Source organism: Thunnus thynnus, chromosome 12 (assembly GCF_963924715.1).
Source record: "Thunnus thynnus chromosome 12, fThuThy2.1, whole genome shotgun sequence".
Lineage (NCBI taxonomy): Eukaryota > Metazoa > Chordata > Actinopteri > Scombriformes > Scombridae > Thunnus > Thunnus thynnus.
The window spans coordinates 33,797,234-33,814,582 of NC_089528.1; the positions used below are offsets into that span (position 1 = coordinate 33,797,234).

At 48.2% G+C, this 17,349-nt stretch overlaps 1 protein-coding gene across 1 annotated transcript; it reads right to left on the reverse strand.

Annotated features, from left to right (window-relative positions):
* Nucleotides 1–805: 805 nt before the first annotated feature.
* On the reverse strand, nt 806–16,665 carry fastk (Fas-activated serine/threonine kinase). Its single transcript, XM_067607006.1, has 11 exons — nt 16,505–16,665; nt 11,748–12,567; nt 11,260–11,605; nt 7,233–7,420; nt 6,428–6,576; nt 5,421–5,637; nt 5,167–5,326; nt 4,900–4,991; nt 4,105–4,792; nt 3,873–3,987; nt 806–2,167 (listed from the first exon to the last, which is right to left on the reverse strand). Exons 2-11 carry the CDS (start codon nt 12,523–12,525, stop codon nt 2,081–2,083), a joined length of 2,820 nt encoding a protein of 939 aa, XP_067463107.1. The 5' UTR covers nt 12,526–12,567; nt 16,505–16,665; the 3' UTR covers nt 806–2,080.
* Nucleotides 16,666–17,349: the final 684 nt, after the last annotated feature.

Below are 17,349 nucleotides of genomic sequence, written 5' to 3' on the forward strand. Positions count from 1 at the left end.
ACACACACGCTCACCTGTAACACACACACACTCACCTGTAGCACACACGCTCACCTGTAACACACACACACGCTCACCTGTAACACACACACACACACACACACTCACCTGTAACACACACACACACACACACACGCTCACCTGTAACACACACACACACACACACACTCACCTGTAACACACACATACTCACCTGTAACACACACTCACCTGTAACACACACACACACACACACACTCACCTGTAACACACACATACTCACCTGTAACACATACTCACCTGTAACACACACACACACACACACACTCACCTGTAACACACACTCACCTGTAACACACTCACCTGTAACACACACTCACCTGTAACACACACACACACCTGTAACACACACACGTAACACACACTCACCTGTAGCACACACACTCACCTGTAACACACACACACACACTCACCTGTAACACACGCACTCACCTGTAACACACACACACACACGTAACACACACTCACCTGTAACACACGCTCACCTGTAACACACACACTCACCTGTAACACACACGCTCACCTGTAACACACACGCTCACCTGTAACACACACGCTCACCTGTAACACACACACGCTCACCTGTAACACACACGCTCACCTGTAACACACACACACACACTCACCTGTAACACACACACTCACCTGTAACACACACGCTCACCTGTAACACACACACACACACTCACCTGTAACACACACACTCACCTGTCAGCGACATCATGAAGGTTTACTATGACATCAGAAAAAACGACACGCAGGCGAGTTGAGTTTGTTTCAGTTTTATAGACATTTGAATTAATAGATTTATAGAATATAAACAAACATCCGTCAGTCCGTCACCTGATACACAAATAAATAATCTGACCTTTGACCCCCAACAGTAATCACCGGCTCCTCCTGCTTTGGCACACACACACTGCGTTACCATGGTAACACACACCTCCACTCCCTGCCATACAGTCGTGCGCATACACAGAACTACATTACCCATCAGCCACTGCTCTCCCCACAGTCTGATTTTATAAAATGCTGGCAGTCCCACACATGCATCATCATCGTTTCCACGGTTACCAAACATTATAAAAAGGGACTCCCCACCCCCCACCCCCTAAACAAACAAAAGATATAATCAGTTTGTTCATCCACACAGCGACCAATCAGATCACGCCAACACACACATTAAAGGACCAATCCGCTGCTCTCTGATGACACCTCACAAATCAACTCACCAGCACACCTGCACAGGTGAGAGCAGCCAGGAAAATGTTTTTAATGACAGACAACGTCCAAGTTTGACGATTATTTATCGTCTTGGTTTGATTATTGAATAACAGAGGTCATCATTTAATCAGAGTGTCTTTGAACGCACCACGGCGTTATTAAAGCACCTGATGAACACATGACCTGATGAAGGCTGTAATATGACATCACGGCGGTAATATTTCTGGGTTTATCTTCAAAGGCTGATTCTGATACTTTTTAGACTAAATTTGACTGTTTTTAGGCAAAAAAACGACATTAAAATAAAATAAACAGCAGAACTGAAAATACAATTCAACACTTATATTTGTACATAAAACTAATGTTTTCTTAAACACTCAGAAGAGTTTGGTTGGCGGCTGCTGATTCTTACAGAGGTGAGAAGAAACCGCCGGCTGGCTGGAAGGAAGAAGATCATTCTGAAAGCTGATGGCTGATTTGGAAAGAGGTCAGAAAGCAGTAAGGGGGTCCTTTAAAGAGCTGGACAGCCTGATGGGAGTCGACCTGCACATCAATGTTCTGATCAATTAATGATCCAGTTCTTTACATTATAAAATGTCACAAAACTGAAAACGAACCAACAAAACCCAAAATATTCAGTTTGTGACAGAAAAGCAAATTGATTAATAAAACAAACAGAAGATTCATGTGCAGGACGTCTGCTGACCTCTGACCCCGACCAGGATTCAAACTACCAACCCAAACCAGCCATGACATCACACACACACACACACACACGCGCACGCACACACACACACACACACACACACACAGAGCGTCATAGCGGGACGTCCAGCAGCTTCTTGTGCAGGTACTGCTTCACTTCTTCGATGCCGTTCAGCTTCTCCAGCTCGTGGTACGGCAGCTGAGAGGGGACAAAACAGACAGGTCACACTACAGTACACCACCTGTTGGCCTCGCTTAGCACGAGGACTAGAGGCAGAGGGACACTGCTAGCACAGCTACATCAAAGAGAACACATCCACCTTCCAGCAGTCCAGGACCCGGATCTAGTGAGTAGTTAGTGAGTAGTAATGGGTAGTAGTTAGTGAGTAGTAGTGAGTAGTAAGTGAGTAGTAATGGTAGTAGTGAGTAATTAGTGAGTAGTAGTGAGTAGTTGTTAGTGGTTGTTAGTAGTTGTTAGTGAGTAGTAGTGAGTGATTGTTAGTAGTTGTTAGTGAGTAGTAGTGAGTAGTTGTTAGTGAGTAGTAGTGAGTAGTTGTTAGTGAGTAGTTGTTAGTGAGTAGTTGTTAGTGAGTAGTAGTGAGTAGTTGTTAGTGAGTAGTAGTGAGTGGTTGTTAGTGAGTAGTTGTTAGTGGTTGTTAGTGGTTGTTAGTAGTTGTTAGTGAGTAGTAGTGAGTGGTTGTTAGTGAGTAGTTGTTAGTGGTTGTTAGTGGTTGTTAGTAGTTGTTAGTGAGTAGTAGTGAGTGGTTGTTAGTAGTTGTTAGTGAGTAGTAGTGAGTAGTAGTGAGTAGTTGTTAGTAGTAGTGGGTAGTTGTTAGTGAGTAGTTGTTAGTGAGTAGTAGTGAGTAGTTGTTAGTGAGTAGTAGTGAGTAGTTGTTAGTGAGTAGTAGTGAGTAGTAGTGAGTAGTTGTTAGTGAGTGGTTGTGAGTAGTTGTTAGTGAGTAGTAGTGAGTAGTTGTTAGTGAGTAGTAGTGAGTAGTTGTTAGTGAGTAGTAGTGAGTAGTTGTTAGTGAGTAGTAGTGAGTAGTAGTGAGTAGTTGTTAGTGAGTAGTAGTGAGTGGTTGTTAGTGAGTAGTAGTGAGTGGTTGTTAGTGAGTAGTAGTGAGTGGTTGTTAGTGAGTAGTAGTGAGTGGTTGTGAGTAGTTGTTAGTGAATAGTAGTGAGTAGTTGTTAGTGAGTAGTAGTGAGTAGTTGTTAGTGAGTGGTTGTGAGTAGTGAGTAGCAGGGCAGGAATTACTCCTCAGTCAAGCGACCAGTGCAGTCGATGCCCTGGAGTGGTGCCGTAATGCTGCTTCTAAAATGAACTACCCAGACGGCCAGTTTGTTGGCCCAGTTTGAACTGGCCGTCGCGGCTTTCCTCATTTAAAACTACATGCGACGCAGCAAACAGACAGAGTCGACGTTTCCCAGTGTCTCCGTCATCACGCTGAGCATCAACAGTAGCGCAAGATTCTCCCACGTAAACGTTAACATTAACGTGATGTGATGAGCACAAGCAGCTAAATACTGTACAGTGTCAGTATTAATACATGTTGTGTTTTAAAGTTTACCAGTCACACTCTCTCCTGCAGGCTCTTGCACCGTCGGTTTTGGCCTCAGTGCCCCAATAAATTTGTATTTATCAAAGGGCCTCACCCTAAAAATCACTTAATTCCAGGCCTGGAGTAGTAGTGAGTAGTTAAGGGTAGTGAGTAGTTACGAGTGGTGAGTAGTAGTGAGTTGTGAGTAGTAGTGAGTTGTGGGAAGTAGTGAGTAGTTACGAGTGGAGAGTAGTAGTGAGTGGTTATGAGTTGTGAGTTGTGAGTAGCTTTGAATTGTGGGTAGTAGTGAATTGTGGGTAGTAGTGAGTTGTGGGTAGTAGTGAGTAGTGAGTTGTGGCAGCTGACCTGCAAGATTATGTATCCCAGTAGCCTCAGGTGGCGATCCCTCATGGCTCGGGAACCCACCAGAACCTCCGAGTTGTGGCAGTAATGCCACTTGTCATTCACGGACATGATGACCCTGCAGAGACCAGACACAGTTAGAGTCCCCGTCCTCACTCTGACACATCGGGACATTACGGGATATTCCTGAGAACCTGGTCCGATCAGGTTTATTGAGACTCTCGGGTGGACTGACCTCCTGATCTGTCTCTGGTCTGTTGGGGGGTTGTCGGGGTCCGGCCGGTCAGGGGGGTGGAGCTGTGGCGGTGATGAGGGCCTTCTGTCGGCCCCGGACCCCTCAGGGTATGTCACTCCCTCATAGAACCCCGGCAGCTCGCAGTCTGCCCCCTGGCCCGCAGGGGCCCCCGCCCCCCCCTCGTCCTCCAGGATTTTCCCAATGGAGAACTGGAAGAGTGAGTCTGGGGCGGTGGCCCCTGCAGACCCCTGGGCCCCGGGCGGGGCCAGGCTGTCAGAGGGGGGGCTGCTGAGCGTGGAGCTGTCCTGGCTCTCCAGCGAATGCTCCTTGGCCAGACCAGAGTAATACTCAGTGGCAGGGACATAGTAGGGCCCATAATCCAAGGGGCCGCCGTTAGCCCCGGGCCGAGGGGCCCCCGAGGTCACTGTGGCCCCCGCCGTGCTGCGGATGTGGTGGGGCAGGAAAGACCTGGGCTCCATGGCCCCACTCGGCTGCAGCGGAGGCTCACCGCCCTCCTCCAGTGCCACAAATGGAGAGAACTTCTGGAACTCTGAGGTCACAGTAACTGCACCGTCAGCTGGCTTGGACGCTACGGCGACGCAGGACGGAGGAACGATGCTGAGGGCCAAACCAGCGCCGGGTCGCACGGGCAGAACCCGACCAGAAGAGTCCATCCACAGCACGAAGTCTGGACACCAACAGAAGGTTATAACACACAAAAACTGCAGTACTCCGTGTGTAATACCTGTGTAGTATTTATTGTGTAGTACCTCTGTAGTATTTATTGTATAGTACCTGTGTAGTATCCCGGGGCGAGTACTTCGTCCTGTTTGTAGTTTTGTTCTCCAACCAGCTGTCGCAGAGCCTCGGCCACCAGACCTTTATAACTGACAGGAAACAAATTTGTCACAACCAGAACCAGTCAGAACCAGTCATGACTCAGCAGCAAAACGTGTTACAGCAGGCCTGAAGAACTTGTCCCAACAAGACAGAACCGGCCAGAGGAATCCATCAGAACCAAATTTATGTCAGAACCAGTCAGACTAGGTTGGAGACGGTTACCTGTACTTGCGGTTGACCTCGTCAGCAGTCAGTGCGTGGTCAAACATGAGCACCTTGTGAGCGTCCTGCAGTCGTGGCCCCGTGTACTCGCGGTACTCCAGCTCCACAGCAGCATCCAGTAGCGAAAGGTAGCGCCGGACGATCAGAGCGTACGGACTGTCTGCGGGGATGACAGGGAGCGGTTAGAGCCACAGTAAGGCACCCGGCTGACCCTGCAGGCAGTAATGGGTCAGTATTGACGGGTTGGTACTGACTAGTGACGTTGCTGATGAACGCAGAGGAGAAGACGCGGTGCAGCACCAGGCCGGGGAAGTGTCCCAGCTGGAACAGAGACATCAGGATGTTGACGGTGGCGAGCGGCGAGCTGAGCGCCTTCAGCTCCACCACCTCCTCCAGCCGAGAGAAGAACTGCTGCTCGCCGGACGGACGGTAACTCATCCTGCTGAACGGGAACACCAGCTTCTGGATCACCTGAGGACAGAGACACACACACCTGCTGACACCTGTACACCACATATATGTTATTTATATGTTATTTATATATGTTATTCATATGTTATTTATATGTTATTTATATATGTTGTTTATATATGTTGTTTATATGTTATTTATATGTTATTTATATATGTTGTTTATATGTTATTTATATGTTATTTATATATGTTGTTTATATATGTTATTTTCTAGCAAAAAACTTTTACTGCGCTCAAAATGTTCCATTGTGCACAAATATAACTCCAAATATTCATATATGACCACCTGCCCCGTCCTCCCTTCACTGTCCAAGTGTAGTACTACCTGTGTAGTACTACCTGTGTAGTACTCAGTGTGTAGTACTCAGTGTGTGGTACTACCTGTGTAGTACTCAGTGTGTAGTACTCAGTGTGTAGTGCTACCTGTGTAGTACTCAGTGTGTAGTACTCAGTGTGTGGTACTACCTGTGTAGTACTACCTGTGTAGTACTCAGTGTGTAGTACTCAGTGTGTAGTGCTACCTGTGTAGTACTCGGTGTGTAGTACTCAGTGTGTAGTGCTACCTGTGTAGTACTCAGTGTGTAGTACTCAGTGTGTGGTACTACCTGTGTAGTACTACCTGTGTAGTACTCAGTGTGTAGTACTCAGTGTGTGGTACTACCTGTGTAGTACTCAGTGTGTAGTACTCAGTGTGTAGTACTACCTGTGTAGTACTCAGTGTGTAGTACTCAGTGTGTAGTGCTACCTGTGTAGTACTCGGTGTGTAGTACTCAGTGTGTAATACTCACCTTACTGTCCAGGTACTCGGCTTTCTTCACCAGGAAGTCGGCGATGGTGTCGAGCAGGCGGGTCTCTCTCAGGCGATGGCGAGCGATGTACTTGGCGATCAGAGCCATCGTGTACGGCGTGATGCTGTCCACCTTCTTCGGCAGCTCCTCTGTTAGAGAGCAACACGCAACAGGTGACGTGGTCGGACACAGGAAACATGACCAGCAGACAGACCCTCCACTCAGGCTGCGATCAAACTCATTAACGTGAATCAAAGAAATCTCCACATAAACGTCTGAATCAGCAGCTGCTTGTGGTTTGGACCAATCGTGGCGTTTGGTGTGGCGGCAACTGACGTCATTCAGGTGGAAGATGGACAAATCTCACCTGTCAACAAACACGATGCCATAGACAAGCAAAACTATTCCCAAATGTTCCCAAATGTTCCCAGATGAGGTTTGATTCAGTGAGTCAGGAGACATAATCTGCCTCAAACATCCAACTAGATTTATTTTAATAACATTATTGATGATTTTATTTGCTGCTGATGTTGAGCTGAAAGTTTATTTAATAAAGGTTATAAATGGAACTCAAGTACAGTATTTTCTGTTTATAGAACATTGAGTCCTCATGGTTCTCATGTTCAGCTGAAATATAGATGTTTCTGTGATCTGCAGGAAGTCGTTACATACGACTCTTCACTGGTACCAGTTTAAATAAATCACATTATTTATCACAAAAGCTGCTGCAGAATCAAACACTTTCAGCCTGAATGCTGACAGAAGCAGTAAAGCTCCTGGAGGAGACAGCAGGTGAGGAACAGACCTGCCAGGCTGCTGATGAACCTCTCCTGTCGGTTCTGGTAGAACAGGTGGGAGCTGAAGATCAACTCCAAACTTTTGTTGCTCGCCTCTCGAGCACACGCCGCCAACATCTCGTCCAGGAGCGCCATCTCCTGGTCACGAACGCCGCTCACACTGGCCAGAGTGTGTTTGACCAGACGCAGGATTTTTCTACACATGGAGGACAGAGAGACGTTTATTTAATGATAAATATACAGAAATCAACTTAATATACGTGTCACAGCTTGAATCTACCTCTGTAGTGCTTCCTTAAAATAAAACAGCCAAGGAATCCCTCAACTTATCCATTAATGTGAAAAACTAAACGCTTCATCAATAACTGGACTGTTTATTAGTTTAATTTCCACATTAACTGGAAATATTTGACTAATCCATTAGTGATGAGTTAAAGGTGTTTTGGTTTACGTTAGAAGATTTTACTAGTATTCACCTTAAATATGGGATTAATTAACGGATCAGTTAAGAAATTAGAGTATATTAATGGTTTTATCTTTTAGTAAAAATCCTCATTACCACCTGTGTGTATTTATATTATAGTTATTAATGTATTTATTACCATCATATAGTTTTTAGCCTTATAGCCTCTAAATCTATTGTGTGTCTGATGATCTGGTGGTGACAGTCATCTCTTCAATTCTGTTAACATTCTGGTTGTTTTCAACCTGATGTATCTCATGGATGTGGCCGCTCTATGTGTCACACAGAACAAGGCTCATCAGTCTCAGACATCTGCCCAAATAAACACCATTTTTACTGAGTCTGAACAAAAATAAACACAGAAAGTAGCCGTCTGAAGCAGCATTACGGCGACTGCATGGTAAACTACATCCAGGGCAGTTAGCCGGCTAACCGAACCACCCACATATTCATCCGCACACGCCGCTTTGTTTTAGTTTGAGGCCGACTTTCACCACCGTTTGACTGTATGGAAACTAAAGAAAACTAAGTGCAATGACGTCGTCATCTCGAGGACGACTATGAGTTATTTCATTTTGACTGCCAACCATATTTAATTTATTTTAACCGGAGTACAGTGCCGAACCACTGCCGTTCCTGCGGTCGGCGCAGTAACGTTACCTCAGAGGAACCGCTGCCGTTCCTGCGGTCGGCGCAGTAACGTTACCTCAGAGAACCGATGCCGTTCCTGCGGTCGGTGCAGTAACGTTACCTCAGAGGAACCACTGCCGTTCCTGCGGTCGGCGCACAGTAACGTTACCTCAGAGGAACCGCTGCCGTTCCTGCGGTCCACGCACAGTAACGTTACCTCAGAGGAACCGCTGCCGTTCCTGCGGTCCACGCACAGTAACATTACCTCAGAGGAACCGCTGCCGTTCCTGCGGTCGGCGCACAGTAACGTTACCTCAGAGGAACCGCTGCCGTTCCTGCGGTCAGCGCACAGTAACGTTACCTCAGAGGAACCGCTGCCGTTCCTGCGGTCGGCGCAGTAACGTTACCTCAGAGGAACCGCTGCCGTTCCTGCGGTCGGCGCGGTAAAGTTACCTCAGAGGAACCGCTGCCGTTCCTGCGGTCGGCGCACAGTAACGTTACCTCAGAGGAACCGCTGCCCTTCCTGCGGTCGGCGCAGTAACGTTACCTCAGAGGAACCGCTGCCGTTCCTGCGGTCGGCGCACAGTAGCGTTACCTCAGAGGAACCGCTGCCGTTCCTGCGGTCGGCGCACAGTAACGTTACCTCAGAGGAACCGCTGCCGTTCCTGCGGTCGGCGCACAGTAACGTTACCTCAGAGGAACCGCTGCCGTTCCTGCGGTCGGCGCACAGTAGCGTTACCACAGAGGAACCGCTGCCGTTCCTGCGGTCGGCGCACAGTAGCGTTACCACAGAGGAACCGCTGCCGTTCCTGCGGTCGGCGCACAGTAACGTTACCTCAGAGGAACCGCTGCCGTTCCTGCGGTCGGCGCACAGTAACGTTACCTCAGAGGAACCGCTGCCGTTCCTGCGGTCAGCGCAGTAACGTTACCTCAGAGGAACCGCTGCCGTTCCTGCGGTCGGTGCACAGTAACGTTACCACAGAGGAACCGCTGCCGTTCCTGCGGTCGGCGCACAGTAACGTTACCTCAGAGGAACCGCTGCCGTTCCTGCGGTCGGCGCAGTAACGTTACCTTAGAGGAACCGCTGCCGTTCCTGCGGTCGGCGCACAGTAACGTTACCTCAGAGGAACCGCTGCCGTTCCTGCGGTCAGCGCAGTAACGTTACCTCAGAGGAACCGCTGCCGTTCCTGCGGTCCGCGCACAGTAGCGTTACCTCAGAGGAACCGCTGCCGTTCCTGCGGTCGGCGCACAGTAACGTTACCTCAGAGGAACCGCTGCCGTTCCTGCGGTCGGCGCACAGTAACGTTACCTCAGAGGAACCGCTGCCGTTCCTGCGGTCCGCGCACAGTAACGTTACCTCAGAGGAACCGCTGCCGTTCCTGCGGTCGGCGCACAGTAACGTTACCTCAGAGGAACCGCTGCCGTTCCTGCGGTCGGCGCACAGTAACGTTACCTCAGAGGAACCGCTGCCGTTCCTGCGGTCGGCGCACAGTAACGTTACCTCAGAGGAACCGCTGCCGTTCCTGCGGTCGGCGCACAGTAACGTTACCTCAGAGGAACCGCTGCCGTTCCTGCGGTCGGCGCACAGTAACGTTACCTCAGAGGAACCGCTGCCGTTCCTGCGGTCAGCGCAGTAACGTTACCTCAGAGGAACCGCTGCCGTTCCTGCGGTCGGCGCACAGTAACGTTACCACAGAGGAACCGCTGCCGTTCCTGCGGTCGGCGCACAGTAACGTTACCTCAGAGGAACCGCTGCCGTTCCTGCGGTCGGCGCACAGTAACGTTACCACAGAGGAACCGCTGCCGTTCCTGCGGTCGGCGCACAGTAACGTTACCACAGAGGAACCGCTGCCGTTCCTGCGGTCAGCGCAGTAACGTTACCTCAGAGGAACCGCTGCCGTTCCTGCGGTCGGCGCACAGTAACGTTACCTCAGAGGAACCGCTGCCGTTCCTGCGGTCGGCGCACAGTAACGTTACCTCAGAGGAACCGCTGCCGTTCCTGCGGTCGGCGCACAGTAACGTTACCTCAGAGGAACCGCTGCCGTTCCTGCGGTCAGCGCAGTAACGTTACCTCAGAGGAACCGCTGCCGTTCCTGCGGTCGGCGCACAGTAACGTTACCTCAGAGGAACCGCTGCCGTTCCTGCGGTCAGCGCACAGTAACGTTACCACAGAGGAACCGCTGCCGTTCCTGCGGTCGGCGCACAGTAACGTTACCACAGAGGAACCACTGCCGTTCCTGCGGTCGGCGCACAGTAACGTTACCACAGAGGAACCGCTGCCGTTCCTGCGGTCGGCGCACAGTAACGTTACCTCAGAGGAACCACTGCCGTTCCTGCAAAAGTTGGGAGACTCAGCAGCCACATTTCTCTGTTCTCTATTTCTCTATTTAGCGTCGTCAGGTTAGGCTAACCCATTGTTGCTAACTTTGCTGTTGTTTGTTGCTAATACCCTTCACTTTTCAGGCAGTTTGGAACCAACAGATGTGACTTTTCTTGGTCTTGAGAAGATACAGCATTTATTTACTGCCATGCCGTAGTCTGTACTGCACATCTACTGACACACTGACAACTTTTCTTTTCCTGACGCTGCTCTGTTCCTTAACAGAATGACGCTGCTCTTGTACCAGGCGACTCATAATAATTCCACTGTAATGTCAGGTGTTATTGCTGAAGTCATTAGTAGCCTGTTGATATTAATGATTATGTGAAATAAACAGGTGCGGAATGAATATAGACGAAACACTGGAGGTCATCACGGGTTGGCCACAGTTGGTGAGACATTACAGCAACCGGTTTGGCGGTGGATCGGGCGCGCTTTGGCCCGACTCCAGAGACGGTCCATCTTGGGCGCGACTCAGCACAAATCAATGCAGCACAATCTGACCCTTCGCGTCATACCAGTGGAAGTAACCTACATCAGGTAGCGTCCATTTCCTGCTCACCTGTTGGCGAGCAGTTGTTCAGGGTTCGGAGGTGTGTTGTTGTTAGCAGTGGTTGCAGTCACAGCGCTCCCCGCAGGCGCAGCTGCAGCTGCTTCCTGCGGCTGTAGTGAGCGCCACTTGAGTCTGTAGTAGGACAGCAGCAGGAAGAGAGTCTGCGGGTGGCGCTCTCGCTCCAGGTTCTTCTCCAGGCCGGCCAGGCACGCCTCCGTCAGCGGGTGCTGGCTGCCAGGATGCAGCTTCATGCTGGAGCTGAACACCATCGACACATCCTTCTGGTTAAACTGGTTCAGTCTGGACTGAGACTCCGCCTCCAACACCTGGACCACCTGAGAGTCGCTGGAGAGCCCTGAACACACACACACACACACACACACAGAAACACACACACACACACAGTTTATTGCTCTGACCTGCTGGTGTCGCCATGACGATGACAGCTGGTTAAAGCAATAAACTGTTGCTGTTGTCATGGTGACCAGCAGACTCACCGAGCGCTGCCACGGCGTACAGACAGTTGACGATGCTGAAGTTGTCGAACTTTGCGCAGTCGTTGACGATGGCGCTGCAGAGAGTCTGGAAGTCCTGATGTTCCAGGATGTGGCGCCCATCACTCCCCTCCGCTCCTCCCGAAGCCTCGCTGTCGGCGTCCCCGCCAGGCCGTGGTGGCGCGGCCTGGAGCAGCTGTCCGATCTTCTGCAGGGCGACGGGGTAGTGGTTGTGGGAGATCTTGGCCGGGTTCTGAGTGACCCAGCGCAGCACCTCATCGGGCCGCCGCGAGCGCTCAATCAGACGCTTCATGGTGAAGAACGTGTCATAGCTCATCTTCTCATGGATGAAGTTCCACGTCTTCTTCTTGCCCCCAGCGGTCGCTGCAGCTGGAGCCCCGCCTCCGTAAGCGTGGAAGTGGGCGTGGTGCTGGTAGTGGGGGGGCAGCGGGGGCGGGGCAAGGTGGGCGGGCTGCGGATGGGGGTGGTAGTGGTGGTGAAAGTGAGCTCCTCGGTGGCCGTCGGGGCGGCCCTGGTACAGCGGGTAGGCGGGGGGAGGTGGGCCCGGGTGGTGGGGGAGGTGGGGATGTGGAGTGTGAGGCGCCTCGAGCACAGCCAGCCCCGCCCTCCTCCCCGGTTTAACCCCGCCCCCTCCCCCGCCCCCTCCTCCTCCCCCCGCGGTGCTGTACAGGCGAGTGGCGTACATGGTGACGGACAGAGCGGTGGCGCGGGGGGGTCGAGCTCGGCTCAGGAGGCGCCACCCAGTGGACAAACACAGCATAGTCCAACAGCCAGGCTGCCTGGAGGCAACAGCACGCCACTCCTACACCGCAAGAGAAGAAGAAACAACAGGTGAGCTGCTCGGTTCAGAAATACACCTGCAAACACCTGGTGGACTCAGGTGTGTGTGTGTGTGTGTGTGTGTGTGTGTGGGGGGGGGGGTCGTGTGTGTGTGTGTGTGTGAGGTGTGTGTTATAATTATATAATTTCCAAAGTCAAAGATCTCTAAACGTCTCGTTCAGAAATATTCAGTTAACTGTCGTGTGACGAAGGAAAACTCTGAATCACCACATCTGAGAAAAGCTGAAGATTTTTGTTTTTTTGGGTAAAAAATTACAAGAATAATTAATCAATTATGAAAACAGTTTCTGATTTTCAGTTTTCCTTCTGTTGATCAACTGATGGTTGCTGCTCTAAACTCAAGGACTCCTTACTTACTGAAGCAGAGATACATGAAGGTCATCCCTGTGGAGCTTTCAGTGCCTGTGAGCTTCCTTCATCACATCCAGCTCAGCTCTCTATCTAGACTAGACTAGACTCCATCTGGACTACACTAGACTAGACAGACTCTATCTAGACTAGACCAGACTACACTAGGCTCTATATAGACTAGACTCTACCTAGACTACACTAGACTAGACTCCATCTAGACTACACTAGACTAGACAGACTCTATCTAGACTAGACCAGACTACACTAGGCTCTATATAGACTAGACTCTATCTAGACTACACTAGACTAGACAGACTCTATCTAGACTAGACCAGACTACACTAGGCTCTATATAGACTAGACTCTACCTAGACTACACTAGACTAGACTCCATCTAGACTACACTAGACTAGACAGACTCTATCTAGACTAGACCAGACTACACTAGGCTCTATATAGACTAGACTCTATCTAGACTAGACTAGACTAGACAGACTCTATCTAGACTAGACCAGACTACACTAGGCTCTATATAGACTAGACTCTATCTAGACTACACTAGACTCTATCTAGACTAGACCAGACTACACTAGGCTCTATATAGACTAGACTCTATCTAGACCACACTAGACTAGACTATCTAGACAAGACTAGACTAGACTACACTAGGCTCTATATAGACTAGACTAGACTACACTAGGCTCTATATAGACTAGACTCTATCTAGACTAGACTAGGCTCTATATAGACTAGACTCTATCTAGACTAGACAATCTAAATAAGACTAGACTGTATCTAGACTAGACTGTATCTAGACTAGACAAGGCTCTATATAGACTAGACTAGAATCTATCTAGACTATCCAGACTAGACTAGACTCTATCTAGACCACATTAGACTCTATATAGACTAGACTCTATCTAGCCTACACTAGACTCTATCTAGACTAGACTCTCTGTAGACTAGACTCTATCTAGACCACATTAGACTCTATATAGACTAGACTCTATCTAGCCTACACTAGACTCTATCTAGACTAGACTAGACTCTCTGTAGACTAGACTCTTGAGACTAGACTCTCTGTAGACTAGACTCTCTAGACTAGACTAGACTCTCTAGACTAGACTCTCTCTAACCAGACTAGACTCTCTCTAGACTAGACTCTCTAGACTAGACTCTCTCCAGACTACACTAGACTCTATCTAGACCACATTAGACTCTATATAGACTAGACTCTATCTAGCCTACACTAGACTCTATCTAGACTAGACTAGACTCTCTGTAGACTAGACTCTCTGTAGACTAGACTCCCTGTAGACTAGACTCTCTAGACTAGACTAGACTCTATCTAGACTAGACTCTCTCTAGACTAGACTCTCTCTAGACTACACTAGGCTCTATCTAGGCTAGACTAGACTCTCTGTAGACTAGACTATCTAGACTAGACTCTCTCTAGACTAGACTCTCTCTAGACTAGACTAGACTCTATCTACACTACACTAGGCTCTATATAGACTAGACTAGACTCTATCTAGACTAGACTAGACAGACCCTATATAGACTAGACTCTATCCAGACTAGACTCTCTCTAGACTAGACTCTCTAGACTAGACTCTCTAGACTAGACTCTCACTTGACTAGACTCTCTAGACTAGACTAGACTCTAGACTAGACTCTCTCTAGACTAGACTCTCTCTAGACTCGACTAGACTCTCTCTAGACTAGACTAGACTCTCTCTAGACTCGACTAGACTCTCTCTAGACTAGACTCTCTATACTAGACTCTCTCTAGACTAGACTCTCTCTAGACTAGACTAGACTCTCTAGATTCGACTAGACTCTCTCTAGACTAGACTAGACTCTCTCTAGACTAGACTAGACTCTCTCTAGACTCGACTAGACTCTCTCTAGACTAGACTAGACTCTCTCTAGACTCGACTAGACTCTCTCTAGACTAGACTAGACTCTCTCTAGACTCGACTAGACTCTCTCTAGACTAGACTAGACTCTCTCTAGACTAGACTAGACTCTCTCACATGTTGACTCAAACATCTACTTTGATGTTTTTACTGTTTCTACTGTCTTTGACTGAGCTGCGTCAACTTTGTGACAATAAAGTTTCTTGAATCTTGAATGTTGAGTCTGAGATGTTTGTTGCTGCTGTTTGTATAAACAGGAAGTCACTGATGTTCCTGACAGACTGATTATCGCGTGCTGCTGCTCTGAGAGAAACGTGGTCAAATCTTTGGTGTCTGTGAGACCAAATTCTGACCATGTGACTGCTGCTACAACTACAAACCAACCAATCAGAAGACGACATGAAATGACTCAGAATATACATTTCTGGAGCTGCAACAATTAATCAATTACTTGGCAGCTATTAAATTAATTATCAACTATTTAGATAACTGATCAGTCGTTCTGAGTCATTTTTCAAGAAGAAAAAGTCCAAATTCTCTGATTCCAGCTTCTTAAATGTGAATATTTTCTGGTTTCTTTAGTCTCTATGACAGTAAACTGAATATCTTTGAGTTGTGGACGTCATGTTTGGGAAACACTGATCCACATTTTTCACCATTTTAAAGACCAAACAACTAATTGATTAATTAATAAAGAAAAAAATCATTAGTTGCAGCCCTGCATATTTCATGCATTCAAGTGCAGTTTGTTGAATAAAGTTTAGGAGAAACACTCATTCTCTTTAGTACGTCCAGACACAAACAGACTGAGGGCGTCTCTGCTTCGATTCACCAACATTTATCTGCAGTGTGACAGTTTTTTAGAGACGCCTCAGTGTGACACTGACACTACCTGCTTCTGCTTCTCTTACTGATGAGGACTGTGAGCTGTGGTAGAAAGCATCAGTAGAGTTAATCTTTAGTAGGTCTGAGTGACCTGCAGTAGCATGAAGCTGAGACTCAGAGAGATGGACTCTCTGATCAATCAATTAGAACCTGATCACCTGTACGTCACAGCCCTGCAGCTCACCTGTACGTCACAGCCCTGCAGCCCACCTGTTCCCTGTGAGCTTCAGACCGGGCCCACATGCTAACGTTAGCATGCAGTCGGCTAATTAGCAAGTAGCACCCCGCTGCGGCGTCACAGATACGTCACCACTTATGTCAAATAAATGTGATGACGTCATGCTCTAACTTAAGATCCGACGGTGTGTTTTGTTGTTATCAGTTAGCGGCTAGCCGGCTAGCTGTCGCTGCTAATTGACAGCCGGCGGAGACAGTTAGCAGCCCGGCTAACCGTAGCGTGGAGCTAACAGAGTCACATGCTAACTGAGAGCTTAGCTACACTACAGTAACACAAGCTAAATGAGCTACATGCTAGCAGAAAGCTAAACTACACTACAGTAACACAAGCTAAAATGCTAACAGGCTAACTGTCAGCTGGCTCCACCAGCTGACAGTTAGCCTGTTAGCCTGTTAGCATTAGTCTGTCCTTCCCCCGGTCGTTCCCCGTTGCTCCTCAGTCGTTCCCCGATCGTTCCCCGGTCGTTCCCCGGGGTACAGCAGGGGTTCCCGGGTGTGACAGTTTACCTCATCGCTCAGTAACACCTGCAGCTCCGCTCTGAGGAAACAGCTGAGGCCGCTGACAGCGCGGGTTCACCGGGGAAACAGGCAGTGGTCCGCCACTTCATTCCTCCGCACAGCCCGCAGACGCCATCATTCTTACCCGGCATGCAACTGCAGAGGCAAGGGGGCGGGGCCTCTTCTTCTTCTTCAGGTCCGGTGGAACGGAGCTTTACCGCCTTCAGCTGGTGAGGAGGAGGCAGGAATATGGACTAAAGATGCTGTTATTATTATTATTATTATTATTATTATTGTTATTATTATTATTATTATTATTATTATCATTATTATTATTATTATTATTATTATTATTATTATTATTATTATTATTATTATCATAAATAAAGCAGCTCAGTCTGTGGAGAAATATGTTTGCAGAGTATTAAATGTTCTTATAGCAAATACAGAAAAATAAGCTAAAGGGCGTCTGACCCCCCACCAGTAATTTAGTTTTTAGGTATCTACAGACTTTGTAATTAACATAATGCAGACTGTCTCATCAAGAGCCTTTCATGTTATTGATTTCACTCTGACACTGAGGAAAATAATGGGGGGGGGGGGTTGTTTTTGTTTATGCGTGTATAATATGTATATATCATATATTGTATATCAGATCAGAAATGTGTATATACGGTATGTGCATATTATTTTATTTATACAGAGTAGTTATGCATGCATTACATTTTTCTTTATAAAAAGTTGAAAACTCAATAAACATATCGTTGAAAAAAAGAATTACTACTTTAAAAATCCTTAAGATGACATCATGACTGCTCCCTCATTAACACTCCAGAATTTGTGAGTTTTGTTGT